General features: G+C 43.8%; 1 protein-coding gene across 1 annotated transcript; it reads left to right on the forward strand.

Annotated features, from left to right (window-relative positions):
- The first annotated feature begins 5,354 nt into the window (after positions 1 to 5,354).
- Positions 5,355 to 26,746, forward strand: LOC110196504 (fibrous sheath-interacting protein 2). The gene is made up of 9 exons (XM_020969792.2): positions 5,355 to 5,778; positions 9,347 to 9,472; positions 14,290 to 14,451; positions 18,625 to 18,714; positions 20,299 to 20,438; positions 21,046 to 21,187; positions 23,052 to 23,162; positions 25,025 to 25,169; positions 26,466 to 26,746. The coding sequence occupies exons 1-9, from the start codon at positions 5,680 to 5,682 to the stop codon at positions 26,549 to 26,551; spliced, it is 1,101 nt and encodes a 366-aa protein (XP_020825451.2). The 5' UTR covers positions 5,355 to 5,679; the 3' UTR covers positions 26,552 to 26,746.
- The last annotated feature ends 325 nt before the right edge of the window (positions 26,747 to 27,071 follow it).

The raw sequence follows: 27,071 nt of genomic DNA on the forward strand, positions 1-27,071 counted from the left end.
CAAGACCCCCCAGATTCTCTCCCCTGAGTTTTTACTCCATGAATCTCCAGGCCTATTTTTTACCAGTTGTCCAGGAGGCTGGAATTCTCTCCTCCTCACTTCTGCCTCTAGGGCTCCACTCAAGGCCACAATATTCCTTTGCCCATTACTCCCAGTTACTCGTGAGCCCTTATCCCTAACCATCACTGTCTAGTTTTTTGTATGTAGCCTGTATTTGTGGCAGCTAGGTGGCATAACGGATAGAGTTCTGGGCCTTGCATCAGGAAGAACTCAGTTCAAATCCAACCTCAGAAACTTACTAGCTGTGGACCTTGGGCAAGTCACTTTACTCTGTTTGCCTCAGTTTCCTCGGCTGTAAAATGAGCTAGAGACAAACATGGCAAACTACTCTGCCAAGAAAACCTCAAATGGGGTCAACAAAGATCTCTTTGGGCAGCTAGGTGGTGTAGTGCATACAGCACCAGCCCTAAAGTCAAGAAGACTTCTCTTCCTGAGTTCAAATCTAGCCTCAGGCACTTATTAGCTAGGTGACCCTGAGAAAGTCACTTACCCTCTATCTGCCTCAGTTTCTTCATCTGTAAAATGAGCTAGAGAAAGAAATGTCAAGCCACTCCAGTATCTTTGCCAAGAAAACCCCACATGGGGTCAGACACTACTGAAAATAACTGAACTACAACAATTCTACATGTACATAACATAAACATGCTGTATCAGCTTAGTGTAACCTTTTGTGTGTCCTGAACCCCTTGAGTAGTCTGGGAAAGCCTACTAGACCCCTCCTCAGAATCATGTCTTTAAATGCACTGAATACAATCCATAGGATTACAAAGGAAACCAATTATATTAAAATGTAATTATCATAATCCTAAAAAGATTCCCAGATCTTCTGAAATCTATCCACAGACCCTTTGGAGATCCATGGACTCCAGATTAAGCCCCCTGCCCTAATGGAGTATAAACTCCTTGAAAGCAGGGTCTGTATTGCTTTTCTATTTGTATCCCTGATACCTAGCACTTAGTAGACACTTTAAAAAAATAGAACACTTCAAAAAAGAGCAAGGGAGGGATGTCAAAGGTCATCTAGTCCATCCTCCTCATTTTACAGATGAAGAAACTGAGGCCCAGGGCAGGAGGCTAAATGAATTGCCCAAGGTCGGACAAGGAGTATATGTCAGAGCCGGAATGAAATTGAATTAGATCCCAAATCATTGCTTATTAGCAGTGAAAGCAGTCATATAGCAGAGAAATCAATAAAAGATGAAAAATGACACCATCCTGGTATTTTAAAGAGAGACAAAAATTAATTAGTAAGAGCTTTTTTTTCTTTTTTAGAACACTGCAAAAACATTTTTATTGAATTCGATTTTAAATAAAGGATCTTTAAAAAAAAAAAGAGTTCAATATTCCTTTTTGTAACACAGTGCCCCCTAGCGACCCTATCAATGCAATATTTTTTACACCGTTTTTCAAAAGTATGAAGGAAGAGAGTCAATACGGTACAGAGGAAAGAAGCATGAATTTAGAATCAGAAGAGCTGGGATTTAATGTCACCTCTTCCACTTATCATCTGTATCACCTTGATCAAGTCACTTGAATTTCAGGGCACTATGCTAAGTTCTGAGGATAAAAGAAAACACAGTCCCTCTTTGCAAGGATCTCATATTCTAATGGAGGAGACAATATGCAAAAAAAAACATGTACATAGAAGGGAGAGAGAGAGTCACATAAAATATAGATATATGCACACATATATGTATATGTGTATATATATATGTATCTGGAGAGAGAGAGAATGTAAGGAGATGAAGAGGAAGAACATTCCAGTTATGGGTGACAGGCAATGAAGGGAGGGAGGGAGATGGAGTGTTGTGTGTGAGGAACAGCAAGGAGGCGAGTGCAGCTGTATCAAAGTCTAAGGATATTTAGCCTGGAGAACAGAAGACTTGAGAGGGAGTGTGATCTCTTTGGTCAAGTATTTGAAGAGGGATTGCCCTTGTTTTGCCTGACCCCAGAGGACTGAATTAGGAGTAAAGGGCAGAGGTTGCAGAGAGACAGATCTAGTCCGTAGAGTTAGAAATTGGTCCAACTGTTTTGGAAAATAATTTGTAATTATTCAAGAAAAGCGATAAAATTGTTCATTTTCAACCAAGTGATCTCACTATTATATTTATGCCCCAAGGACAGAAAAGATTTATCTGCACAAAAAATATTCATAGCAACTCTTTTTATAATATCCAAAAGATAGGAACAATCTATATACTCAACAATTGAAGAATGGCTGAACCAATCATGATAGGTAAATGTCATAGGATATTATTTAGCACAAAGAAACTAGGATGGGGCAGCTAGGTGGCACAACAGTAGATAAAGCGCTGGGCCTGGAGTCAGGAAGACTCATCTTCTGAGTTCAAATCTGGTCTCGGCACTTACTAGCTGTATGACCCTAGACGAGTCACTTCACCCTGTTGCCTCAATTTTCTCATCTGTAAAATGAGCTGGAGAAGGAAATGGCAAACCACTCCAGTATCTCTGCCAAGAAAACCCCAAAAGGGGTCACAAAGAGCGAAGAGTCAGACATGACTGAAACAACTGAACAACATGAAGAATTGTAAGAAACATGACTATAGATAGATAGCTATAGATGTAGACACACATATATACATGTGACAACTTTAAATGGCAACAAAATTCAGATAAAAAATGATTGCTAATGTTGGTACCATATTATTAAAGGTAAAGTATATGCCCTTTCTTTTAAGAAATGATTAACTATTTTTAGGTGTAGGGCTGCATTTATTTTTCCATTTTAATTTTTTAAATACATTATTTATATTTTCTGTTTCATCATAGTTATCCCATGTACCTCTTCCCCCTCCCAGAGAGCCATTCCATATGACAAACAGTATTTTTTGAGAAAGGAAAGTCAGCACAATTGATGAATACATTGAAAAAGTCTGAAATAGGGGGCTGCCTGCACTTTTTTTTTTTTAGGATATTGGGTTTGTTTTCAAGATTGTACCTTGGGGGAATAAATGTAAGTTTGTTTGTGTTAGCATGCTGTGTGGAGAAAACATTTTTCCATTAAAAAAAGTAGGGGACACTAGGTGGCGCAGTGGATAAAGCACCAGTCCCGAAGTCAGGAGGACCTGAGTTCAAATCTGACCTCAGACCAAACACTTGACACTTACTAGCTGTGTGACCCTAGGCAAGTCACTTAACCCCAATTGCCTTAAAAAAAAAAGTAGGCCTCCAAAAACTTAGGAACTCCTATCTGGAATAGTTCCCAGCCTTCTAAACATCCTAGTCATTCACTTCTGGATGCAGTTCAGCTGGTCAGTATCTTGCCTAAGATGTGGTGCCCAGACTGAACACAATACCCCATATTGGTCTGACCAGGACAGAGTAGATAGAGTAAGATGATCACAGCCTGTTAAGACCTTTTTGGCCCCCAATTCTGTCATCAGACATCTTAGTTATCCCTCCTACACTCTTGTTGTCTGCAATTTTGATGTTTGCCACCTACCTCTCTTCCAAAATATTGATTAAAATGTTGAACAGCATAGGGCCAAGGACAGATTTCTTTGACATGCTTAGAATTAAGTGATCTTGAAGATTTCATTTTTTATATTAAAATTCTAGAAGTGACTATCAGCATTTCTTTACTAGATGGGTTCAACATTCCAAGTGAGCATAATCTCTCAGAAAAGGGTACCAGTGTTGGTTTCAGATATTTTATCAGAGGTTTTCCTGACTAGAAAAACCAATTGAGGGGCTTCCAAAATCACTTATGATCACCTCGACATTTGGTAACCACTAAAAACCCAATTAGTATGAGGCTCACAATGGACCAACAGAGCTGTCATATTGCAATATTTCAAATTAGCTTTGATAGATAAGCCAACACCTAAGAATGTAGCCTGCCAGCTGAAATCAATACTTACTTTTGAAACATTCTCAAAGCCTCTAAGACTAAGGGACAGTTCAAAGTTACCCTCTACAATAGTTTCTTCCTCAGGATTTCATCTTTGCAAGAAAATGTGGGCAAAAAATCAGCCCAACTCTGAAAGTTTCCATCACACTTGTCTCTTTAAACATCAGCCTTCTAAGATACTTCAATGTTTGATCAGCTTGGGTACAGAGCTCAGTACCTCCAGGTCTTAGGAGATGGTCTTTGAGAGTGTATACAGCTGAAAAATTCATCAGCCTGTGGTCAATCTAATGAACACCAAACTTAGGCTGGTCCTCAGATGACAAATATACAGTTCGTCATTAGGCCATTCCAGCTAGGTAGGACCTATAAGATCTTGGGCTATACTAGCATCCCTTTGAGGTCTCAGGCTCACCTCTACACCATACTGAGCTGCTGGAGTGGTGTTAATAACCTATCCATGGTAAGCATTTCTGGTGCTTTGGGATACCCAGGAATGCATTTTTCTAAGAATGAGTTGTTGTTGTTGTTGTTGTTGTTGTTGTTGTTGCTGTTGAGTCATTTTCCAGTTGTGTCCTACTCTTCCTGACATCATTTTGGGTTTTTTTCACAGAGATACTGCTTTGCTATTTCTTTCTCCAGCCCATTTTGCAGATGAGGAAACTGAGGCAAACTGAAGTGACTTGCCCAGGGTCACACAGCTAGAAATGTCTAAGAATAAATAACTTTCTTAAACAGGATGGTGGCTTTGGAGTACAGTACTAGACACACATTTGGAACAGTTAGGACTATTTTATAAATAAATGCTTGTCAACACAAAAGAAATAAATAAAAACAGCTGGGCTGAATAAAGTTCCTTGAAAAACACCAAAGTGACCAAACCCTGAGGCCCATGGTGTTTTAAAAAACACACCAAGCCTTCCCTTAGTGTCCCTTCACCTCGTCTGTCGAATGAGAGGGTTGGGCCAGGTGGCAGCCTCTCTCTGGCAGCCCTAGATGAAGGAGCCAGTAAACCCCTTCTAGCATCCCAGTGCCCCTTCCTCCCCTCGATTTCTGGTCTAAATGACTGTACGGTTGGGATCGGGAGATGAGCAGTGGTTAGTTTGGGGTGGGGGTTGGTTTTTTCCCCATCCAAACCTTCTGCCCCCTTGGGATACAAGAGAAACTGGTCAGATCCCCAGGCACTGGATTATTTTGGTTTTGTATTTTTCAGAACTGTACGTGAGCGGGGATTGCTTAGAGCAAGCACGTGAGTTTTCACACTGGCTCCCTAAGCGACCCACCCCAATTCCTGACACCCACCCGTCCCAACTCTTTAGAGGTCGTTCCCCTCTTCTACTTCTACTCTCGTCTCCCTTCAACACCCCTCCCCAGCACACGTAGGCACACACGTACGCACGCACACGACCCTCCCCCACTCAGCACACATACGCTCCCCATCGAACGTGACGGGAGGGGCCGCGTGTCCGCTGCTAGGCAACGCGTGCGTGGAACAGAAGCATGCTGGAGGAGGGGGTAGAAAAGAACGGTTGTCAAGGCAAGGAGGGGGCTTCGAAGTCTGGCTGGAGTCGAGAGGGGAGGAGGGTCGAGAGAGAGCGGAGGGAAGAGGGAGCGAACCCGGGCGCCAGGGGGAAGGAGGAAGGAGGAGGCAGGAGAAGAGGTCCGAGGAGAGGCGGAAAGGCGGTGACGGAGGCGGAGCGGAGGCAGGGGCGGAGACATTCCGCCCGCCCCACATCCTGCCCTAGGGAGCCATGGAGTTTTATCTGAGCGCCTGCTCCAAGGCTGCAGATGCCGCCGCCACCAAGACTGCCGCCAGCCACTTGGTGGCGGACGGCGGCCGGTGCGGCGAGGTGAGCGGCCTGCCTCAAACCCCGGGGGCCCTCCCGAAACCCACGGGCCCTCCCAACCTCCGAGGCTCCGCCCCGAAGCCCATAGGCGCCCCCCCCAACCTGAGGGACCGTCCTCAAACCCACGAGCCCTCCGAAGCTCCGCCCCGAAGCCCACAGCCCCCCCCACCTGAGGGACCGTCCTCAAACCCACGAGCCCTCCGAAGCTCCGAGGCTCCCCCCAACCTGAGGGACCGTCCTCAAACCCACGGGCCCTCCCAGGCTCTGAGGCTCCGCCCTGAAGTCCACAGGGGGTCCCCCCAACCTGAGGGAACGTCCCGAAACCCACGGGCCCTCCCAACCTCCGAGACTCCGCCCCGAAGCCCACAGGCCCCCCCCACCTGAAGGACCGGTCAAACCCACGAGCCCTCCGAAGCTCCGAGGCCCCCCACCTGAGGGACCGTCCTCAAACCCACGGGCCCTCCCAGGCTCCGAGGCTCCGCCCCGAAGTCCACAGTGGGGCCCCCCCAACCTGAGGGAACGTCCCCAAACCCACGGGCCCTCCCAACCTCCGAGACTCCGCCCGAAGACCACAGGCCCCCCACCAACCTGAGGGACCGCCCCCAAACCCACAGGCCCTCCGAAGCTCCGCCCTGAAGCCCACAGGCCCCCCCCAACCTGAGGGACCATCCTCAAACCCACAGGCCCTCCAAAACCCCGAAGGTCTGCCCCAAAACTCATGGGCCCACTTCAAATTCCGAGGGCCCCAGCCCCAGGACCCTGTCCCAAACCTTTGGGCCCCAAAATCTCAAGGGCCCCATCCCCAAAACCCCTGGAGCCTCTCCCCTGGCCCTAGGACTCTGCCCTAAAGACCTAGGGGTCCACCAAACCCGGAGGGTTCTTCTCCAGGCCCAGTCCCAAACTCCAAAACTCCACCCCAAATCTCTAAAGCCCTGCCTCTGGCCCTAGGACCATGTCCCAAGCTTTGAGGACCTGCCCAAACCTTGAAGGCCTTGCCTGGAAACCTCGAGGTCTCTGACCCAAATCCTGAGAGTCCCAGCCCTGGTCCAAGGGCTTACCCCAAACCTGTGGAATTCTATCCCCAGTGCCTTAGCCCCCATCTAACCCCACTCTGAACCACCCATAGGCCCCCTGGGCTCTATAACCATTTCGGTGGTGGAAGTGGGCCAGTAAAAAGGGGCAAATAACCTGAAGGTAAGAGATGAGAATGGGGGAAGGTCAGGATCATCCACGACCCTGGTGGTGCTGCAGCATCTATAGAGCTTTGGAGCTGGAGTCAGAGGACCTGGGTTCAAATCTTCCCAATTAGTAGTTGTGTAATCATGGGCAGGTCATTTTCCCTCCCTGGGCCTGTTTCTTTACTTGTAAAATCGAGGGATTGGACTTGATGGCCTCTGATGTCCCTTTTAACCTCTCTGGGACTTTGATGTATTGATCTCTGAAGTGAGAGGGCCAGTGTATCCTCTCAACTGAGGCTTCCTGCCTGTGTGATCTTGGGCAAGTCACTTATCCTCCCTAGGCCTCAATTCCTCCCTCTAAGGCACTTTCAAGTTCTAAGTCCTACTATGATCCCAAGTCACTTCACTATTCTGAGCCTTAGTATATCAGAACTGGAAGGGACTTCAAGGACCATCTAGCTCAATCCATAAGTGAACAAGAATTCCCTCTGAAGCAATCCCAGTTGTCATTCTGCCTCTGCTAGCGTACCTCCAGTGAGAGGGAATCCACCCCCTCCCCCTGCAGCACGACTTTGAACCATTCTCATAGTTAAGAACTTTTCCCCTGCAATGAGCTGAAATCTTCTGCCCATTGGTCCTAGTTCTGTCCTCAGTCTCTCACCACACCCCTAAATTGTCTCTTCATCTATAAAAGGAGGGGTATAGACTGGATGATCTGTGAAATCCTTTCCAGTTCTAATTCCTATATTATTCTGGAACTCCTACTGAGGAAGAGGAGTGTAGCATAGAATCAGAGCTGTCTAACAATGAAATAGTGGGTCCCACATTACTGGAGATTTTCAGGAATCTGGTAGATCCTCTAGATACTCATCCTATGAACTATGCTGGAGACCCTGCTGGACAAGACTAGGTTGAAGGAGCTGGGGGTGTTTAGCCTAGAGAAAGGGAAAAGTCTTAAGTGAAACAGAGATGATTGCTGTCTTCAAATATCTGCAGGGCTGCCATGTAGAAGAGATTAGGCCTGTACAACTTGGCTCTAGAGGATAGAACTGGGAAAAATGGGGGAAAGTCAGAGGCAGATTTCAACTCATTGTAAACCCAAACTTCTGAACAAGTTAAGCTGTCCACAAGGGCCTGGCCCAGCCTGGCTTGCCCCAGGCAATCCCACCTCAGTGGAACTCTTCAACCAGATGAATATGGATGGCCGCTGGTTGGGGATGCTGCTCAGGCAGGGGTTGGACCGAAATGTTTGCACCCACAAAGAAAAGGTAAACAAAATTATAGCCACCAAAGGGAAAGCAAAAGCAAAACCTCCCTATTTCAATCTTAGATTATAATTGTCTGGCTGGCTGCATGTATTGTTGCCTCTTCCTTTTATAGAGCAGTGTCATGTTCAACAGGAGGCAGCTAGTGGATAGAGCACTGAGCCTGGAGTCAGGAAGACCTGAATTCAAATCCAGCCCCGGATACTTACTAGCTGTGTGGCCCTGAGCAAGGCACTTAACCTCTGTTTGTCTTAATCCACTGGAGAAGGACATGGCAAACCACTCCAGGATCTTTGCCAAGAAAACCCCATGGACAGTATGGCCCACAGTACAAGACTGAACAAGAACATGTTCAATGAGGGATGTCACCAGAAGTGTAATTTCAGGAGATTTTTCATCCTGGGCAATAATCAGACCCTACCCAAATATATAGAAGCAGACCAGAGAAAATGACACCTCCCCTTGCCCCCAATCTCCTAAAGTAATTAATTTAAAACGACCACATTTCTAGTTGTTTGGCAACATTCTAGTATTGTTGGACTGTGGAGGCCTGTGATAAGTGTAGCAGGGATAGAAGATGTAGCTCTAGTCTGAGGCTAGGACTCCCTGCTCATCTTATGAGCCACTTCCAGGGCCTTGCCCCAGCCAGGCCAGCTGCATTTAATACTCTCTTTTGAAAACTTGTGATGAGGAGGAGTTAGAATGGGCCGCCTCCCGTAAGTAGTGAACCTTGTTGTGCTGGAGACAGCCAAGGAGAAGTGGTGGGGATGCCACATACCCATCAGGGGTGCTGTGCAAGGAAGTCCCTCAGCAGGTGACAGGTCCAGGGAGTAACCAAATGGAGATGATCTCCCTGTTAATGCTATAGGAGGCATTGCTGCTCCTGGTGGGAGGTTGGCTTGGATGTCCTCTAACAAGCCCTCCTCCCACCCCACTTCCACTAGTGCCATCAAAGGGATTCCTACACTGAACGATGCCCTCTTTGCTCACTTCCTAAGACTCAATTGTATGTATACACACTGACACCGTGATGCATTCAGAGCTGGGAGCCCACTGAGGTGCCAAGAGTTTCATTTCTTCCACAAACGATCCACTACGACTAAAGCCCATGTAATTCTGTTCTGACAGAGCCCCCACAAAATGCAGTTTCCAGGAGTAGGGGCCGCTCAGCTGCTGGATTTACCTCTTGGCGTCAAGCTGCCTCTGATCCCAGGCAGTAATACTTTATTCTACACCACAAATTTAAGTGAAAAGGTAAAATCATTCCTGTAAATAATGGTAAACAGGCACTTTCCTAACCCCTTTCCCTTGCTATTCAGTCCAGGGATGATGTACCAGTCATGGGATCCCTGCTTACTGGCCGTGCCACCCAGCACAAGCTGAAAAGCAAAGCCATATGTAGCAGCTGGGGGGAATATCATGCAGTGTAGTTGGAGAGGACCATGGGATAGGAAGTGTAGGTTCTCAACCCTCCTAGGTTTCTTTGGCATTTTAGGAAAACTACTTAAGCTCTATTTCTAGTAAAGCCTCCTGTAAACTCATGTAATTCAAAGAATGGGATACAGTTAATGCTTTATTTCTTCCTGATTATTTAATTAAGGTATTACCAAAAAAATCTTTTCTTCTTCCAGGTAAGAAAGACCAGAATTTGAGTCCGACCTCAGATACTTAATAATTTCGTGACCCTAGACAAGTTACTCTCTGAACCTCGGTTTCCCTATCTTTAAAATAGAGATAATGATAGCATCTCCTCCTCAGGATTGTTGTGAGATTCAAATGATATAAAGCACTTTGTAACCCTTAAAGCTGACATACAATAAATAGAGCAGGCAGGGACTTTCTAATACTGCTAAATACCCTGGACAGAGTTACAATCACCTACTTCAGCCACCCTCACAAAAGGGGGATGGAATGTTCATACAAAACCTCTGCCATTCGCAGGGTATTCTAAGACCCTGATCTTATTAAAGTCCTCTGCCAAGACCACTTTCCTCCCAGTCAAGAAAGGCTCTCAATCCACAAATTGTGGTCATGTGATTGAGCAGAACTCTCTCATCCCACCTAATGCTCAGCACCCATATCCTTCCATGAGGTTAACTGACCAGTGCCCAGAACTCAGCCTCAAAGTTCTGATGGTCTCCAGGCAACCAGCCTTTTCCTGCATCCACAGAACCACTTAGTCAAGAGCAGCCCTTCCCAGCTCCCTAACTACAAAGGCTGTCTGTGTACTTAGTTGCAAGTTGGGGTAAGGGACTCTGTGTGTATGTGTGTCCTAAGAACTAAATGGCACTGCTTCCCCCCAGCATCTACTTTACAGGAGTGGTGCAAGGATCAACCAAGATAATGTTCATAGAGTGCTTTGTGACCCTTCACATTGCATCTTTGTTAGCTATTATTTATCATAGAAGGACTAGCTTTTCTGTCCTAACTTCCTACTTGCTATCTCTGTGACCTCAGGCAAACCACTTAACTTCTCTGAGCCTCAGTTTCCTCATCTATAAAAGAAAGGGATTGGACTAAATAGTAATCATCATTTCTCTAGCACCTTTAAGTTTACAAAGCACTTTTCTCCCAATAAACTCGTAAGGAAAGGAGTTCAAGGCTTATTATCTCAGTTTATCAGGCTCGGGGAATGAGGTAGCTTTCCTGGTATCACAGTTAGTAGGTTTCTGAGCCAGGATCTGAACGTACATAATCTTCTGACCCCAAATCCAACATTCTTTCCACTGTGCTTTTTGATTCTAAATGAGTTGTCTGAGGTCATGGTGAAAGAACTAAAATTAGGAACAAAGAACTCTGGTGCTCGGCCCAAGTTCTTCCCATTGGCCCACACTGTGGCCCTTAATTTACATTCAGATCATGATTTGACATCTATAGAACACTTTATGTGCACATTATCTTATTTGATCTTCATAATTACCCTGTCAGGGAACTAAAGAGGGTCCCACATTGGCCGTTCATGATGGTAAGAAAATGGCGGCATGCTGAGAGGTCCTGATTTAAGGTCGATTACAACAAAACTTACAATTGAACAACAACATGAAACATCCTCACTTGCCTCTAGCATGTGGCTGATAATGATTTAAGTAGTTTGGCTGATGGGAAAGTATACTAAACTTGAAGCCCAAAGACTTGGGTTCAAATTCCAGTTCAGACATCTTCTGTATAACCCTGAGTAAGTCATTTATCCTTTCTGAGTCTCATTACCTTCATCTGAAAAGTGATAATAATGCAGTAATAGTAATGCAATAATAGAATGATATTACAATATAATACAATAAGATAATAATGCAGTACCGGTTGTATAGGGTTACTGTGGGTAAAATGCTTTGTAAACTTTAAAATACTTTAGAAATGTGAGTTATCAGAATTCAAAGCCAGGAGTGTCAGGCAATAATGACTTTTGTAATAAAGTAAGGAGACCTCACTCAGTTCAAGGAAACAGGTGATTTCAGTTGATGACTGCCATGTAACCAGTGATCTTAATTTGACGGATTTGTCAATAGTGGCGCAATATTGACAGGACATTAGTTCACTAAATGTGTCTGTCACTAGTCCTAAGCCACAATATATCCTTGTTACAACCAATATTTGGAACTAAGTAAAGGAGAGATTTATTAGCAAATTGCTACATTTATTATTATTGTCTTTCCAAGAGTGACTTGCAATTTATATCAGTTATTACTTGTGAATTAGTCCTCAATTATCTCCCCTCTTTTTTTTTTCAGTGAAAGTTTGGTAGTGAATTGGGGGCTGTTGCCAATCATTGGACCAGAAACTCGACTAAGGAAATTGAAAAACAAAGTCAAGTGCTTTAGAAATTAGAACTTTATGCCATCCCCTTCCTCTTATCTTGGATATTGGGTAGCTGCTTCTGTTCCTGCTGTCACTGGGCCCTAAACTTCAGAGTGTCCAGAAAATGGGATGGGGAGATGAGGGCTGCCCCCTTACAGTATCTTCCATAGTCTGTTGCTGTGCAATCAAGCAAGGGAGAAGAGCCTGGAATCTCATTCCTCATTCCTTCTCTTTCTCTGTCTTTCCCCCAACAAGGAACTTCTGTGATCTAAGGCCACCGTCCTGCTAGTGAAAATAACCTCCATCGTTTGGTAATAAGCTAATTTACAAGTGGGGCCAGAAAATAAATCATAGCTTTCTTAGAAAGTTAACACAATGACAGTAGTATTTACACGGTGGTTCTTGTTGTAGACTTGGGTATCATTCACTTGACGGTTTGATCTTTAGGGTATGTGTGTGTGTGTGTGTGTGTGTGTGTGTGTGTATGAGACAGAGACAGATAGAAAAGAAGACGGAGACAAGAAGAATGGAAAGACAGGAGATAGAAAGAAACAGGGACAGAAAAGGAGGGGGAGAAAAGGAGAGAAAGAAACAGAAGGAGAAAGGAGAGAGAAAGAAAGAGACACATGTAGAGAGGAGACAGAGAAGAAAGGGAGGAGACAGAGAAAGACAGAAAAAAAGAAAGGCAGAGACAAAGAAGGAGACAGACAGAGACCAGGACGGAGAGAGAGAAATAGAGATAGAGGACATGGGAGAGAGAGAAGGAGAGACAGAAGGAAGAGAGGGAAGGAGAAAGAAAGATACAGAAGAAGAGAGAAAAGAAAGAAAAGGCAGAGGAGAGAGAGACAAAGGTAGAAAAAGAGAGAATAAGACAGATATGAGAGATAGAAAAGATGAGTGACAAGGCAAGAGACAGAAAAGAAAAAAAAAGGAGACAGACAGAAGGAGGGAGACAGAGACAGGAGAGAGACAGAAGGTAAAAGACAGGAAAGGGAACAAAGACAGACAGAGGACAGAGATACAGAAAAAGACGAGAGGAGAGACAGTGATGAAAAGAGGCGAGAGAGGGAAGGAGAGACAGAAATAGGAGAGAGATAAAGAGGGACATAGAAGGAGATAGGAGAGAGACATAAGGAGAGAAGACAGACATGGAGAGAGATAGGAGAGAGAGAGACAGAGAGAAGAAAGAAACAGAAGGAAAGAGGAGAGAGAGGAGACAGAGACAGACATGGTGAGAGACAGACAGACAGAAAGGGAGACACAGAGATACAGAGACAGAAAGGGTGAGAAGAGGGGAGAGAGAGAAAAGGAGAGCCAGAGCAAGACAGATAGTCAGAGGAGTGCAACAGAAGGAGAGAGAAAAACAAAGAAGGAAAGAGACAGAGACAGACATAAAAGGGGAGACAGAGGAGAAGAGACAGAGACACACAGAGAGAGACAGAGAGAGAGAGCATGCTTCATTCCCGTAAAATGCTGTCTATAAGTGGTTCTTCAGTACATGAAAGGCCACTGCATACTAGTGCAAACTCTCTCGCTCATCTCCTGGAAGCAAGTCTGAAGGATAGGATGAAGGTTCCTGCTTTAGATGAGACTTCAGAGTAAATCTTTGATTCATAATAATGGCATTTGTCTTTCACTCTTTCTATTTTCATGGATGTTGTATTTGTGAACCACAGTGGACTCTTGAGGTTATTGTTCATTTTCAGATCATGAAGGCATAACAATGATATCCCTTCATCATTTCCCACAGCGGTGAGGCAGGGTGGAGGCCAGGGAAGAAGAGGGTGACAATCCTGGCTTAGAACTTTACCCATCTGTCCTCTTCTATTCTCTCTCCCTTCTCTCATTTCCCCTTTTGGTCAGTGCTCAGTGTATGGTGATGGCGATTACATGAGGAGAAAGAAGCTTTGTGGGGAGACAGTAGGGAAAAGAAGCAGCGGGTTCTTACTCAAACCATTTCTTTCTTTATTAATATCACTGTCTCTCCCTTACCCCCAGTAGATCCCTTCCTTGTAAACAAATAAGTAGTCATACAGAATAAATCACAATGGTGGCATCAGAAACGAATGCCTTTCTCTGCACCTGTGGTCCACCACTTCTCTGAGAGTTCAAGAAGGGCTTTACCATCAGTCATGACTGGTCACTGCATCAGTCCGAGTTCTGAAGTCTTTCTATTGCATGTTTTATTCTCAGTCCATTTAATTTCTGTCATGTTGTTAATTCAAAGCGTCATTTTACTAATCTCCTGTCACTAATGGTTTTAACTCTGTTTCCAGCTTTTTCAGCCCTCTTATGGTTTTAACCTAACTGATCCTTATGGTCAACTACTGGAAACCAGATACAAAAGCCTGCATGATCCTCATTTAAGTGCCTACTACAAGCGCAAAGATATCTTGAAGCAATTAAAGAAAGGAGGTTACATCACCACCAATAACAAAGTGGGTTGTCATTTTTTTTTTAGTCACATAAATGTTTTATTGACTTGGTCAACACTTGACACTCAGGGCTCACTCATCTTTTATTCAGTTGGGCAGTAAGTGCCTAGTGAGTGACTATATATATATATTACCCTCCAATGTTTGGGTCAAGAGAAACCAGACAAACCTTGACCTATTGCCTCTGAGATTACTTCATGTTTCTTACATTACCTTTTCTCTTTGGGAATTAGTCTTTCTGTAATCTCAATCAATTAAAGCTAGAAAAGAGTGCACATAATGGAGGGAGATGGTGCCAAGGGAAAAGCTCCCCATCTTCAAATACCTCAAGGTCTATTACCAAAAAGAGTAATCAGACTTACTCTGCTTGGCCCCTGAGAGCTTCACTGAGATCAAGGAGTGGAATGGAGGTGCCAAAGAGAGAGGTCAGCTCGATTTGAAAAGAAACAGCTCGACAATTAGAACCATTCTAGAATAGACAGACTGGGATGCTTTGTGAGGCATCTCGCTCTCCTCGCCAGAGAGATTCAGGCAGAGGCTAGATGATACGTGATTCTGATGAGTGGTTAGATTCGATCCGATTTTATTTCATGTTTTGTTGAACTCAATTCAGAGAATCTCTAAGTCACATGAGATCTCATAGGCCATCTAGTCCAACTCATACCTAACCAAAAATCTTCTACATCATTACCAACAAGAGGTCTTCCAGTCTCTGCTTGGAAACCTCCAATGCAGGGGAGTCTACCTCTTGAAAAAGCACACTGCAGTTTTGGGGCAGCAAGAACAAAATGTACTTCTTGGCAGCTTCCATCCATTGTGACTAATGTTTCCCTGTGGGACCAAACAGGACAAGTCTGGACTCTCTTCCACATGACAGCCCATCAAACATTTGAGGATAACTTTCCTATTCCCTCCTAAGCTGTCTCCTTCAGGCTAAACATTTCCACTGCCTTAACTGTCCCACTGATCTGCTCTTCAGCCTCCTAATGATCCTCATCACCTTTTTTGGATGCACCTTATCTTGTCAATGTCAGGGGTTTTTTATCTAAGTTTAGAACTTTATACTTGTCACTATCAGATTCCATCTTCTGAGACTTGTCCCCTCAATCTAGCATGTTGCCATCATTTTGAATCCTGACTATCATCTAATGTGTTAGCTTTGTCCTAGTTTATGCCATCTATGCCCTTCTCCAAGTCACTGATAAAGATGTCCCCTCAATCTAGCATGTTGCCATCATTTTGAATCCTGACTATCATCTAATGTGTTAGCTTTGTCCTAGTTTATGCCATCTATGCCCTTCTCCAAGTCACTGATAAAGATGTGAAATAACACAGGGCCAAGGGCAGATCCTTGGGACATTCCACTGAAGACTCTAAATTGACATTAGTCCTTCAACAATAACTTGTTTGAGTTCAGTCATTTGAGCTATTTCAAATCTACCTACATGTTCTATCATCTAGTCCAAAAGCATAGCATGAAGCTCTTTATCAAATGCTTCACCAAAATCTAGGTTTACTATACCTACAAACTATGCCCAGCTTTCATTCCTTCTTGATTAGCAATTTGAAACCCTTAAGGCTGCCACCAGGGCAGCTAGGTGGTACTGCAGCGGATAGAGGGCCAGGCCTGAAGTCAGGAAGACCTGAGTTCAAATCCAACCTCAGATACTCACTAGCTTGGTGACCTTGGGTGAGTCATTAAAGCCTGTTTGCCTCAATTTCCTCACCTGTAAAATGAGCTGGAGAAGGAAATGGCAAACCCCTCCAGGATCTTTGCCAAGAAAACTCCAAAAAAGGTCACAAACAGTTGGACACAACTGAAAAATGACTAAACCACAAAAAGGCTGCCATCATCTCAACTTCAGCAACTAATTTATTCTTCTTGATCCAAATTAGCAGTTCCCCTTCTTGGCTGAGCACATCAGTCCCCATTGTAACTTTCTATGCCTTCTGGAGAATTAAGTAATCATTAGGGCAAGTCCCAAATGTATCAGCAGTTCTGCTTTGAACAGAGATCTAGCAGCAGATTTCTGGAGAGTTAAAGTTCTCCCCTTCCCTGCCCTCCATCACTCTAATTTCCTGCTTCTGGGCCAGATTTCCCTCTTTTTTTTTTTAGGCATTTGGGGTTAAGTGATTTGCCCAGGGTCACACAGCTAGTGAGTGTCAAGTGTTTGGTCTGAGGCCAGATTTGAACTCAGGTCCTCCTGACTTCAGGGTCAGTGCTCTATCCACTGCGCCACCTAGCTGCCCCCTCAAGACTTCTCTTCTAACCACCCCCTACTTTGATGCAGATGACCTTTATTTATTCTACAGCCACAACAACACATCACTTCTTTCTCACTCCATTGAGTCCCACCAAATGTGCTCTGCCATGCTTTCTGCCTCGTGTTCCTCATCTAGGTATAGCTTCTTCATATGCATTATGACTTTTTTCCATTTTGTTCCTTCTGAGTAAGGTATATTTTAAGTTGTGGCCTAGAAATCCACACCCTGTTCTCAGACATCTTCTTAGTGAGATGTTCACTCCCCAGATCCGCCTTTCTCTTCTGAAATCCCTACTTTCAATCAGTAACAATGATGAAAATTCCAGCTGGGTCCCCAAGATCCTCAGTCTCTTGGCCAGTCTTTCATAGTCCTCCTGGTGACTCTTCCATCAGTCCACAGGAACTCACCAGGGGTGAGAGGGAGCTGTCACTTTGGACAACTCTCCAGACGATCTCTGTTCCATCCAGGATCCACGCCCAGGATTCCTGTCAGCTCAACAGGTAGGCACCTCAGTACGTCTCAGCAGAAGGCCGGGGATCCCTATCAAGCATCACTTGTTGCTCCTTCTGACCATTACTGGGTGCTTCTCTCCTTGTGGCCCCTGGCGAGCATCATTAAGCCTTAGAAGTCAAGAAGTGGTTTCGTTCTTTGAGAGGCCAGCCCTCTCCTCCATGGAAAGAACCCCATCCTTATTCACTTAGCTCCATACATTCAAAGATCCTTCTTTATTTCTTTCTCTGGGTCACATTCTTCTACCATCTTCCTCACTCAGGTTAGGATTCTCTACTGCCTCTTTTGGATATTTTTCTTCACTTCCTCCTTGAGGCTCTCCCATCCTTTTCAAGAAAGATTTCATTCTCTGCTAACCTGAAGTGCAGAGCTTTATTCCTGAAGTCTGTTCACTTGTTCTAAGGCAGAGAACAGCTGTTATTTGCTCCTGGCAGAAATACAAGCATAGCGTGCTCTCCACAGAACACTTCCCAGTTCTCCTTGCTGTCCAGAGGGCTTGAAGCTGGATCCTCAGTCCTTTATGGCTCACCTACTGCCAATGGGACATGCTTTTTTGCTGGTAGAGGCCCAGCCATCGAACAAAGCTTGCTTTGTTTATGGATGGGCTTTCTTTCTGCTTTTTCTTCCAGTAGGATGACACTATATCTCCTCCAGGTGCCTTTGATTGGCAGTTGAGATTGGTGAACACTGTTGCAAACAGAAACTGCTTTGGGCTGCCTTCTGGTGAGGGTATCAAGAAGGAATTCAATTCCAAGCAAGATTTGATCTAATTCAATCTAATTAGTGGCAGATTTCTTTTCTTCTTTTCTTATTTCAGCACACAGATCTCCTTCCAGTTCTCTGACTTCCACTCCCAGGTGGAAGTTGGATTAGATGACTTCTGTGGTCTAGTCTCTGTTATTCCGAAGATATCTTCTTCCAACTGCACTTCAGGCCTTTCTCATGATTATAGATGTAGGAAGGACGGCCACTATTCAAAGGAATCGTCTCTGGATCCTTTTAAAAACCTAGAAGGAAAAGGTTTCTGGAACAGAATGTAACTTGATAGAGTATATTTGCACTGAGTTTAGCTTCTCGTTGGTATTTTGTTTCATTTTTATAAGTCCACCCATCCAGTGTTCATTTGTTATCTTTCTTTTATTTATTTTTTGGGTTTTTTTGGTGTGTGTGTGTGTGTGTGTGTGTGTGTGTGTGTGTGTGTGTGTGTGTTCATATCAGCAGATGTGCCTTATTAGTCAAGGACATTCTCTCATATGCAAGGATAGGAATTGCTTGTTGATACAGCAGCTATCTAAAAGCGCTGCCTTCAACACTGGCTCTGAAATGTGTTACTGTTATATTTAGTGGGGAAGTGTCTATTATAGAAATAATACCTTTGAATTTCTATATTTTCTTCTTTAGATTGTATGCACTTTGAGAGAGTTTAACAAATACCGGCAGTATCTAACAAGCCTCAAATTAGACTTTGAAAGAAACTATATGAGAGAACAAGTAAGTAAAACATCTTAATTAATTTTCTCCTGGGTCTTTAAGAAATTCTGCTTGGGAGAGTTTGGGGAAAAAAAAGATATGAGTGATCTGCCTCATGGCTGATGAAATTTACTGTGATATCTCACTCTCCTGGTTCTAGCCAATTAATCCTTTCTCTGCTCTTCTTCCCAATCCCTTTATGTTATTATTATTGTTTCCCCCAAGGTTCTTTCTTTGACTTTTTTTCTCTCTATACACTCCCTTATGGTTTCAACTGTGACTTCCCTGCAGCACACTCCCCAATATCTCCAGCCCTGACCTCTCTTTGGAGCCCCAGAACTTTCTCTCCAACTGCCTTCCTGTCTCTCCTCCTAGAAATCCCACATTCCCTCCAACTCCCCGTGTTCTGTAACTGGATTCCAATACAGTTGAAGACAGTTATATAACTGTATTTCAATAAAATTGGCTCCTTTGTACTCCTATGTGTTTTATTTTATGGACTGAAAAAACAATTCTAAGAAGGGGTCCATAGCTTTCACCAGGCTGACTGCCAAAGGGGTCCCAGAAAAAGGTTAAGAAGCCCTGAGTTAGGTAAATATCAACTAATTCTGTCACTTTCCACGTGGAGTTTGAATTCTATGTTTCTCTCACAATCTGCTTCTCCTTCCATCTTTGTTCTACCATTAATCCAGTCTCTTAGATTTGAAAACTTAGGGTAACATTTGACTTTTTCCTTTTGTTAACCTCTCACATCTACCTCCTCTTCTAATCTCACTGCTACCACCCAAGTATAAACCCTTATTGGCACCCACATGTACCATTGCAATAGCCTCCTGCCAGGTTTTCCCATCTTCATTCCATCCCCCCTCCGAATCATCCTTCATACTTGCTTCAAGTTGGCTTTCTTTGCTGAGATCTGACCATGGCCCCTCCTCTGCTCAGAACCCTTCAGCGGTGCCATGCTGGTTCCCGTGTAAAGGTCATCTTCTTGAAGGCCCTCTGTGATCTGACACTGCCTTCCCTTTCTAGCTTTCCAGCCATACCAGACTAGTTGCTATATTATATGTGTGTATGTGTGTTTATATGTAGATTTGTGTATATATCTGTTTATACATACATGTGTGTTTATGTATTTGTACACATGTATATTTATATATGTGTGTGTATGTATATGTGTGTCTCACACACACACACACACACACACACACCCCTGTCCCCTCGTCCCCTCCTAGAGTCAATAAAGTTGGGTGAAAATGAGAGGGGCTGCCCTGTGGTATGGAAGCTGGTCATGAAGAGCAAAGTGTCCCCAGAGTGGGGGATGTCCAAATCTCTTATCCTTTCTCCTGTCCTCCTTCTCTGCTGCCTTTAGAACTCAAGTTAAACGGCTCAGTTTTTCAGCCTGGATAGAGACATTTGGCTTCGGTGTCCCGAGGGATGATACATTCTTTTGGGTCACTTGAGACAAAATGTAGTGTGATGGAATTCTTAGCCATAGGTGGGGTGCAGTTTTCTCTCTCAAACCCAAATATAAGTAGCCTCAACAACAAGTGGCACATATATCTGTCATGCATGAAATTATTAACCCATCATTCTATTTCCTTTCAGAAAATGCTTGAAAAGCAAGTCACCAAACTTCAGGAACACAATCAAATCCCAGACAGCAGAGATGCTGCACAATTCAGAGAATGGCTGTTACAAGAAGGCACACAGTCTATTGAGGACCAAGAGCGCTTAATAAGGCACAGGTAGGACTCCCCTTCCCTTCACCTGTGCTTCAGATCCAGGCTGTGGACAGCATCAACAACAAAAGGCAAACAGGTTTTGGTAAGATATTAGCAAAGTCATGAAACCTGGGCTGTGTTCATTTCTTTAAAATAATTTTAGGGGCAGCTAGGTGGTACAATGGATAGAGCACCGGCCCTGGATTCAGGAGGACCTGAGTTCAAATCTGACCTCAGAACAGTCACTTGACACTTACTAGCTGTGTGACCCTGGGCAAGTCACTTAACCCCAATTGCCTAAAAAAAAAATTTTAATAGGGGGGGAAGGGGATAAGAGATAGAGGGGAAGGGGATAAAAGTGGGGGTGATAGAAGGGAGGGCAGATTGGGGGAAGGGTAAAAAATTTTAAAAATTTATTGTGAACTTAATAATCAATAAATACAAACATGAGTATATATAAAAAGGACAGGAAAGAGGACCATGTAAGAGTTACTTGTACATTTCTGTTCATTTAAGGGACAGAATTCTGCCAACCAACAAGATGGTTAGGGCTAGCACAGTTGACTCTGAAATGCTGCCCTGTTAGATGCCTAGCTGGCCTTCATTTCCTCATTTGTATTTGTGCCCAAAGATATTTAGATACGATCAGCAGGGAGCTGGAGAATCTTGAGCGGTCCACTGAAGAGCGGCACCTCATCCGGATGAATGAGGAAGAGAAAAGACAGAGGGAGCACACGAGGAGAAAACTTAGTCTTCGGAGGAAAATGGAAGAAGTGAGAGAAGAGACACAGAAAATGGGGATGAGCTTTCAGTTCAAGGCAACAAACACTGCATAGGGAGCACTGTGCTAGATCCTAGGGAGTGAAAAGAGTATGTAAGAAGGCAGTGGGTCACAGTGGGTCACAGTGGAAAGAGCCTGGCTCTGGAGTCAGAGGACCTGCTTCCAATCATGCTTCAGTTACTCACTACCTGTGTGACCTTAGGCAAATCATTTCCCCTCCCTGGGCCTCAGTTTCTTCCCCTGTAAAATGGAAGAGTGAGACTAGATGGAATCTGAGGTCCCTTCATCCTATGATAATCCTGTTCCTGTATGATCCCATCAAATCTGTCCCTTTCCTCATGGAGCTTATAGTCTAATAGGGGAAAAAGACAGATAACTCCAATAGAAAATGATCCATGATAAATGTGAGATCTGAAGGGGAAAGGTCACTAATGGCTTCGCAGAGGAGGTGGAATTTGAGGTGGGCTTTAAAGGCTAACCAGTCAGGGAAACAAACTCTATAAAGAATGGACAAAGTGAGCAGGGCCAGAGGCAGGAGAACACAAGGCATGCTCATGGGAAGGTGAAGAGTATCAAGTTGAGATAAGGCTATATAAAGGGGGAGGAGTCTTGATGGATAGGATGAAAATTTGGAACTTCACCTGGCAGGCACATAAGAAGTCCCAGAAGGGTTGTGAGCAGAATGAGTGCCAGGTGGATGCAGAAGAATATGGAGGATAGTTTGGAAGGGGGGAGAGAGATTAACCCTAAATTTGCACTAATCCTAGCAAATGAAGGCACCCATGGTAATGGCAGTGCATCTAGAGAGACAGGACAGATGCAAGAGATGCTGGGAGAGGGACCAGATACGAGTAACGATGCTTGCCATTGTTTTCCTTCTGATCACCTTCTGTCACCTTCAACTTTGTATTCTTGTACATGGCTTATCTCCCCTTCTAGACTGTAGGGGGGCTTTTTGAGGGCAGAGATGATGCCTTCTTTGCCCATGTATCTCCCATAATGCCTAACACAGTCCATTGCACATTGAAAGCATTTCTTAAATGTCAGGATTGAATGAATTTTCAAGCACTCTTGGCTTCGTGCCCTCCTCTTTGGAGTTCCTTCATGATTATTACATGTGTCTCCTCCACCTCTCCACTTTTATTATCATGTGAGGCTGTAAAGGCAGGAGATTGGAGTCCAGGAATAAACACAGGCAGAGCACAAGTCTGTGCTCTACAGATACACCTCACAGGGGCTTCCAGAGGTTAAAACAGTCATTTCTACTCTGCTCATCTTCTCAACTCCCATGAAATGCAGAGCAATGTCACATTTTAAAATGGTACTTTTCCTTCTTTCTCCTAAAATACACATATGAAATGAATGAACAAAAAAGCCCTCAATAAGCACTTACTAGGTGCAAAGCATTGTTATATTTGTGGTAGATGCAGCTCATTGAAAGAATATTGACCTTAGGTCTTCCTGGTGTGGAAGAGAAAAACCATTCTCTCTAGCCCCTTGTTAGTCTTCGAAGTTCAGCCTTACTCGGGCCTGGACATGGACTCCCTACTGTTGACAGCCTGAGCTGCCAGTGATAAAATTGCTGCTTTGGCCTTTAGCCCCTTCAAATGCATCTATACACAGCTGGGCCATTGGAAGGTCCCCAGTGGATAAAAGTATGGGAGACAGTCTCTCCTCCACATTCACTGAGTGAACTCCTCTGTGCCCAGCTGATATCCTTTAGGCCCAGTCTGTGAATGCCTGCTACTTTGCCAAGTGGAGGGTAGGGCAGGCAAGGGGGGGGAACCATATTACCAAATCACAGTTGTAGTGAAAAATAAAAGGCCATGTCATATAAAATAAACTCTACTCTCTAGGAATGGAAAACAAAGGAGATGTTACTTTTGACCAGAATTGGAGAAGAAGTTAAAAGAGAAGCTCAAGTCGAGGAACAGCGAAGAAAAAATCGAGAGGAGAGTGACAGGAAGGTACAGAGGGAATGTTGCCTATAACTGGGACTCACCACAGAAAAGCCTCTATTTGTCACAAGCCACCACCACATCCTTTGTCCATATGGGCTTGTTATCTCCAAAGACAGGAAGCTGCCAAAGCCTACAACCATATGGGTGAAATGTACCAGCGCTCACTCTCTGTCTGTCTCTGTGTGTCTCTCTGTGTCTCTCTGTCTCCTCTCTCTTCATCTCTCTCCTCTCTGTCTCTCTTCTCTCTCCCTCCCCACCAGCCTCCCCCTCCACCCATTGTAAGAGGATTACTTTTGACTTTCCATATGTAAATGAATTATGTGTACAATCACCAAAATCTGAAAAGTCTAAAGAGAAAATAACACAGCTGCTTTTCTTAGGCCCAGAGATTTTTGAGAGAAATGTTCTCAATTTTTTCCTCCCAGATGTTTCCTTTGGTACTAATATTAGGCTAAAATTTCAGATACTCTTTCCAAATTTGTCCATAAATTCTCGTCTAAATAATAGTTCCGATTTTTAGTGTACTCTAAGGTTTTCAAAGTACTTGACACCTACCAACCCTGTGAGGTTGGTAGTAAAAGCATTATGATCCCCATTTTATAGACATAACATCGAGGCTTAGTGAAGGGAAGCAACAAGATCGCATGATCAGTTATTAACCATCAGAGCCAAGATTTAAAGTTGGAGCTCCTGGGTCCAAATCCAGGACTCTTTGCATTATGCTACGTTGACTGCAAGCAATATATGACTTCCCAGTCAATAGATACTATTCAGTAAGCATTGATTAGTAGTAGGGGGCCAGCTCCAGTTGTCCTGACCTATGTCTTGCCTCGGGACTCAGATGACCCTGGAAGAGAGAATGAGGCTGATGACTTAGCACAGCCCTGCCTCACTTAGATCCAATTCACTTGCAATTCAAGACATCACCCTCCTAATGTCATTGGTCTTCTTCGAGAACAAAGGACAAACAACAATGATTAGTAGTATGCTACTATAAAATATTTCAAGTACTGGACTAAGAACTGAGGACACAAAGAAAAGGAACAAACAGATGAGGGTGATGGCTACAAAGCAGGTGGTGTTTGTTTAAATTGGGGACTTTTAACCTTTTTGGTGTCATAGTTTCTTTTGGCAGCCTAATGACACCTATGGGCCCCTTTTCAGAACCATTTTTATAAATGAATAAAGGAAAATATGCAGGAATACAAAGGAGACTGATTTTGTTGAAATACAGTTATCAAGGGGCAGCTAGGTGGTGCAGTGGATAGAGCACCGGCCCTGGATTCAGGAGGACCTGACTTCAAATCCAGCCTTAGACACATAACACTTACTAGCTGTGTGACCCTGGGCAAGTCACTGAACTCCATTGCCTAGCAAAAAAAAAAAAAAAGGAAAACAAAAATACAGTTATCAAAACTCATTAGAAAAACAAAAGTTCACAGACCTAGGTTAAGTGCCCCTGGTTTAAATCATTTCCAGAGCAAAGGAGGAAGGAAAAGGAGAAGGCAACTTGACATGCTCACCTTGCCCTTGTCACCTCCAGAAGCCAATCTCTTCTCAGTCCATGTCCCAGAACAGCCCTAGAGTATGTGCTCCCTTCTGGTGGGACCCTACAAGTATGACCTGGCCCTAAACTTTGCTTAGATTGCAAGGGCCTAATCTTAGCATAGCTTTCAATGGATGCTTTACACGATGGACCCAAGGCAAACTACAAGACAGCATGGTCTTTCCATTGGGAAAGAGCTCTGGGTTTGGAGTAAAATTCGGTAACAAAAGCATATTGAACAAATACTATCTTTTGACAAGAGGCATTTTGCATCACAAAATGGAGAATTGACCCTAAAAATGTATTTTCTCAAACATTTTAGAAACAAGCACTTCTTGAGAAAAAAATGGCCTATCACTTGAGGAAAATGAAAGGGAATGGCTTAAGAAGAGAAGAAATGGATAAAACATCATTGGAATATAAAGAAGATGGGACATACTTTGAAGGCGATGAGATTAGAAGACAAGGTAGCTAAGTGCAGGCTGTTGAGCTGTTTGTCCCTCTGGATCTCTTCCTGGCTCTGAGGCACATTCTCACTCGCAGGCCTCTCTTACTCACTGTCTCTTGATTGCTCTGTCCCTCCCTTCTCCCTCTTTTCATCTTTCCTTCTCTTTCTGTCCCTCTCTTCCCTCCCTCCTTTCTTTTCTCTCTCTCTCTCTCTTTCTCCTTCTTCCTCACCCTCTTTTCCTCCTTCCTATCCCTCTCTCCTGTCTCCTTCTGCCTCCCTCTCTCCTTCTCCATCCATCCATCTCTCACTCCGTCTCTCTTGCTTCCTGTATTTCTCTTGTATTCTCTATCTCTCCTTCTTTTATTCTGTGTATCTCTCCTTTTCTTTCTTGTTCACTCCTGTATTCTGTCTCTCCTCTCTCTCATTCCCTTGTCTCCTTTCTAATTCTCTGTTGCTCTCATTATGTCTCTTTTCTCTCTTTCCATCTCCCTACCTCATTCTGTCTGTCATTCTCTTTCTCTCTCTCCTCTCTTATTCTGTCTCTTTGCTTCTCTCAATCTCTCTCTCTTATTCTCTCTCTCATTCTCTGTCTCCCGCTCTCCTCTCTCTGATTTCCTGTCTCTCTCTCACTCTCCCTCATCCTGTCTCTCATTCTTTGTCCTGCCCCCTTGTTCTCTCTATGTATTACTCTATCTCTTCCTCTCTTTCTCTCAAATTTTCCATTTCCATCTCTCTCTCTCATTCTCTCTTTCACTTTGTCTCTCAACCTCTCACACTCTCTTTCACCATCTGTTTCTCCCTGTCTCTCTTTCTCGTATTCTTTCTCATTCAGTCTCTCTCTAATTATCTCTTTTGTTCTCTTTCAATCTTTCTACCTCAGTCTCTTTACCTCTCTCATTCTCTTTCTCATACTCTCATTTTCTGCCTCTCTTATCTCTCATTCTCTTTCATTCTCTATCTCTCACTCTGTCTTTATGATCTGTCTCTCTTTTGTTCCCTCTCTTTCAATCCCTCTCCCCCATTATCTTTCTCATTGTGTCTCTCATTCTCTCTCTCTCATTCACTATCTCTATCTGTTATGCTCTCTCCTCGCTCTGGCTCTTTTCCTTCTCTCTCACTCACTCTCTGGCTCTGGCTCTATTTTTCTCTCTCTCCACCCCCACCCCCTTTTCTCTTTCCCCTCCTTCCCCACCCTCACCCCCACCATGGGCATGTAGATACAATCAGTGTTCATGTGGGTATAAAAGGAGACTAGAGAATAGATCACTTGGCCTTCACCATTGTAAAAGAACTTTTCTCATTATCTTTCTATAAGTTATTTCACCAAAGAAGAAAAAGAAAAAGAATGAAGACCCCAAAGTGCCTGAACAGAAAACATCTCGAGGATTTAAAAGTAATTGAAATATCTTGAAAAAGAAATGCTAAAATGACTGTGAAGTAGTTTGAGCAAAAGCTGAGGACATAAATCCTGTTTCCCCTGGTATTTTCCAATAGCTGCTATACAGCAGCAATGGATGGTCTGTGAGGGCTGAACTGGGCCAGGCCTCAGCCTCAGTTACACTCCTCCTGACTCTGCTTCCTGCTACGTATGCAAAGTTTGGGACCTATCACACATATATACACACATACACACACACACACTAAAATATATACTATATAATAATGATAGACACTGACATATATAATGATATATACTATAAAATATCATTCGTATATAAATATTTATATATATATACATATATATATATATATATATATATATATATAGAGAGAGAGAGAGAGAGAGAGAGAGAGAGAGAGAGAGAGAGAGAGAGAGAGTAGTATAGTATAGCATGCACACAGTGCTTTAGAGTTTACAAAGTGGTTTCACATCCACCACTTATCTCACTGAATTCTTCCAGCTACCCTGAGAAGCAGGTAG

This window comes from Phascolarctos cinereus, unplaced genomic scaffold, assembly GCF_003287225.1.
Source record: "Phascolarctos cinereus isolate Bilbo 61053 unplaced genomic scaffold, phaCin_HiC Scaffold_8;HRSCAF=390, whole genome shotgun sequence".
Lineage (NCBI taxonomy): Eukaryota > Metazoa > Chordata > Mammalia > Diprotodontia > Phascolarctidae > Phascolarctos > Phascolarctos cinereus.

Bases quoted from the DNA above. Each gene is read 5' to 3' on its own strand.
- LOC110196504 (XM_020969792.2), top strand. From the start codon at position 5,680: ATGGAGTTTTATCTGAGCGCCTGCTCCAAGGCTGCAGATGCCGCCGCC. The intron at 9,473-14,289 runs GTAAAATCATTC...CTCTGTTTCCAG, and splicing joins CCACAAATTTAAGTGAAAAG to CTTTTTCAGCCCTCTTATGG. The intron at 18,715-20,298 runs GTAAGTAAAACA...ATTTCCTTTCAG, and splicing joins GAAACTATATGAGAGAACAA to AAAATGCTTGAAAAGCAAGT.